At 41.5% G+C, this 3,931-nt stretch overlaps 1 protein-coding gene across 1 annotated transcript in view; it reads right to left on the bottom strand.

Annotated features, from left to right (window-relative positions):
- KDR (kinase insert domain receptor) overlaps positions 1-3,931 on the bottom strand; it is a 44,706-nt gene that overhangs the window by 1,244 nt on the left and 39,531 nt on the right. Inside the window, exons 28-29 of the mRNA XM_007450267.1 lie at positions 1,639-1,744; positions 1,052-1,137 (exon numbers count right to left, since the gene is read on the bottom strand). Coding sequence (XP_007450329.1) covers positions 1,052-1,137; positions 1,639-1,744 — 192 coding nt within the window. The remainder of the gene's footprint in view (positions 1-1,051; positions 1,138-1,638; positions 1,745-3,931) is intronic.

Raw genomic sequence — 3,931 nt, 5'->3', positions numbered from 1 at the left:
AACGCAAAAAAAAAAAAAAAAAAAAAAACTGCAAAAAAAGGATTTTATTAACTCTGTGTTCATATATGGTTTAAAAGTTATTTCAAATGACTAGATATACATTTTTTCTTTCAATCCAACCTCAGTAAAAGGAGCTCAGTGTCTCAGACAATGGCATGGTACCTATTCATTGCTGAACAAATATATTTGAATCAGTGAATGAAACATATGATTGGCTCTCACAGTCTCTCATCCTGGGCCTATGGCAGACAATGAAATGGCACAATGGCACATTTTAATGGGTTTTTTGTTTGTTTGTTTGTTTGTTTTACATGAGCATCACTCGATACCAAGGGTGGTCCCATTTTATCCAACAGTTCGATTATAAGTAGATCAAAGTCTTCTCTATTCGCACCTAGAGTGAACCTGCTAGCAAATAAATAACTACTCTGAATCCCAATATTCTTATAAATACAGAATCTTATTTATTTGTTAAGTTAAAAGCAGGTATATCTACTCAAAACAGCTACAAATTCCTACAGAATCACATGGAAGAAATACTCAAAACCAAATTCAGCATTTTTCCCACAATTAAGTACTTAATAATTCAGCCCAAAATATTTAAGTATCTTAAGCAAAAAGATAATGGCTTCTTTATACATTATATTTCATAAAGACAGGTGTACCCGTTTCTGTTCAAGTTTGAAAATTCTTCAGAGTAGAGTGCACAAAGATCTTAACTATCTCAAGAGTTTTAAGGATCACATCCAATGACCTCTTTTTTACTTAGCCAGTACCACACAAACCACGGACCATAGTAAATATGCTCAAGAATCCCCTAGTATTCATAAATTCTCATGAAAACTGACCGAATCCTTTTATTTCAGATTCTTTTTTAGACTTGCCAGGTAATTAGTTTGATTTGTTTCCATTCCTTATTAGTTAGGTTGATGCAAATTTGCCCAACCAACGAAGACACAAAAAGGGATAACTCTGCACCTACGCTCAAAGTCCTAGGTTCCTTCCAAAAGTTCCTGTTGAAATTTGTCCTTCTATTTTGGCTGAGCCTTACCTAAAAGATGGGGCTAATTTGGTTCTGTCTTCCAAGGTTTTCAGCTCTTCGGATGCAAGAACCATACCACTGTCCGTCTGGTTGTCCTTTTTAAGAGACAATGAGATGGCACAGTTGATTGTGTACACTGAACCATTACTTAATTAAACTGATTTCCTAACCCATCTATCAGACAACATTCCCACGTTCTGCAGAGGCAGGTAAAGGTATCATAGCCAGAAACCGTGCAGGCTATAAAAGGAAGTAACTGCTTCCAAGAAATAGACGCAGGCCTGGAAGAAGAGAGAAATTTAGGAAGAAAAAGCCGAGGAGGCCCGTTTCTATCCCTCTTTCACAATGACGCTATGCACGCTTGAGGGGAATTGGGCATGAAGCTGGATTGTCTTGAACCTTAGACCAGGGGCTTTGCTTATGGAAAAACCAAGGGGGCCCAATAAGTTCCATTGCTGTAATGGCCCCATCACACATACCCTCAAGGACAGCCTTATAATGAGGCTTCAAGTCTCTAATGCTTAGGTTAATATTTATCTAGCTAATGTTTCACCTTTGGTATTATTTCTAAGACTATTTTTAAAAGATGTGCTTACATCTGGGATTACTTTTACTTCTGGTTCTTCCAACGGGATATCTTCAAATGTTTTTACACTGACAGGCCGGCTCTTTCGCTTACTGTTCTGCAGATACTGACTGCAAAAGAACAAATATTTATATTTTAGTGGTGGTATATTTGGCTGCAGATTCCACAAGTGATACCTAAGTTCATTATCTTTCAACCGCAAGTTTAATAGTGACCTTCAAAACATCCTTTGGAAAAAGAAAAACAAAACAAAAATCTTTCTCTGCTAGCACACACTGAAGGCTTAATTTCCTGTGAAAGTCCATTTAAAAGTATAATATAACTGAGGGGGCATAGATGAGCCCCTTTTCCTTTGAATCGTACTTCTGAGGTCCAGGGCTGGACTGAAGACAACAACAGCAGACTCAGTGGTCAGCTGCCTTTTGCCTGATGGCCTGTGATTCCTCCACTGAGCTCTCGGCATATTACTGAGTGTTTCACATCTTTCTGGCCATCTCCTAGGCAAGTTTTCTAGACAATGCCCACAGAACAACCAGTCAATGAAAGACGGGCAGAGGAAACACCTGCAGATCTCACTGAATCTCACCTGGTTCCAGTAAAGGATGCTGAACCCAGCAAGGTCTGGAGACAACCCTCTTCTACATGTAATAGAGGCGTAATGGGTAGAGGGGCAGGTGGGCTGAATCTCCTATTGTTAGCCCACAGAGTTGGGGGTGTAGTTCGAGAGTCACAAGGTTTTCTGTCGATTTCAAAGTCTACCACGAACTACACAGACTTGGGAAAGTCACAAATATGTTTCTGTGCCCCTATTGCTCCATCTTTAAAATGTACAGGCAAGAGCTTTCCTTTCCTCACTCACAAAGATACCTGGAGGATGAATGAGGTGATCACTGGTGGTTGATAAGGGGGTCTTAGAAAGAATGATGCACCATCAACCAAAGCTTGTTTTCCTCCTTTGAATTCCAAAGGGTACACGTTTCTTTCAGGAGCCCAAAGGATAGGACTTGTCACATCACAACAACACATCACCTGTTCCCTAAGGGTGTTCCTTCCCTACTATGTGACTTCGGGTGAGTCTGATTTTCTGTTAAAACCAGCCCAAGTGGAGAGAAGGAAAGTCCTTTTCATGGGAAGGGACAGCAAATTCCCTCTTCACCCTTATCCCAGCATACTGCCCACTTTAGACGGCCTTCTGGATATGTTATATATTCCGTGTGTTTTCTGTGATCAAGTGAAGAGAGGACTCATTTGGGCAAAGAAGGATAATGGAAACTAAATCTCCGTCCCCTGCCCCAGGAGGCTGGTTCCTCCTCTTACAAAGAAGAGAGAATGGGGTTCACCAATGACATCCTCACTCAGGAAACTCCACAGGAAAGAGGACATGACATAAAGGAGAGAGAAAAGCCTACTTCTCTTAAGTCCAGTCCCTAAAAGTGGTGGTCATCAAAAATTACTGGTACCATAGTCATTCATTCATTCACTCATTCAGGAATCCTTTATTGAGACTCTCCTACATGCCAGGCTCTGTGCTAAATGCTCCTCAACCACTGTCTCATGGCATCTCCACAAATGGTACCTCTCTAGGTGGGCATCATTATCCCAACTTCAGATGAGGAACTAAGACACAGAAAGGTTAAGGAACTTGTCCAAAATCACATAACTGGAATATCTGGATTATTATCTTGAGGGCAATGAGCAGTCACTGAAGGATTTTAAGCATGAGATTGACAAAGTCAGATACGCCCTTTAGAAAGATGACTCTGGGTTGAGGAGGGTAAGGCCAGAGGCCATGAGGCCAATCGGGAGGCTGTTCCAATTATCTAGGAGAAAGAAGAGCAGCCTGACTAAAGAAAGGTGATGCCTACACGGTCTGTGGACAGATTCCAGAGGTATTTGGGCTGTAATGCAGCTGCCTTAGAAAGGCCAGCTCCTTGATTGCTGAGCCCAATAATAATAAACATTGCTCGGCCCTTCACAGTTGACAAGGCATTTTCATGGACATGATTGCACCTGCTCTTCACAAAACTACAAAATAGTTTGCATTATTTCCTATTTGGAAATGAGGAAGCTTAGGGAGGAAAGAGCTAGAACTGGGGCTCAAACGTAGGTTTCTAGAGCCCATGCAGGGTTGTTTTTGTTTTTACCTTATTCCACATTGACGCCCTTGGAAAAGCATTAGGAAGGAGAAGGAAGAAGAGAGCAGTGAAGTAAAGACTGTCCAAGTCTTTACTGAGCACCTAGTATGCGCACAGCCCTGCTCTCTCCCATGTATGCACCGACCATGCGGTGGGGCGGGGGTGGGG

The sequence above is a fragment of the Lipotes vexillifer genome, unplaced genomic scaffold (genome assembly GCF_000442215.2).
Source record: "Lipotes vexillifer unplaced genomic scaffold, Lipotes_vexillifer_v1.1 scaffold1288, whole genome shotgun sequence".
Lineage (NCBI taxonomy): Eukaryota > Metazoa > Chordata > Mammalia > Artiodactyla > Lipotidae > Lipotes > Lipotes vexillifer.
This window is presented reverse-complemented; position numbering and strand designations above follow the sequence as displayed.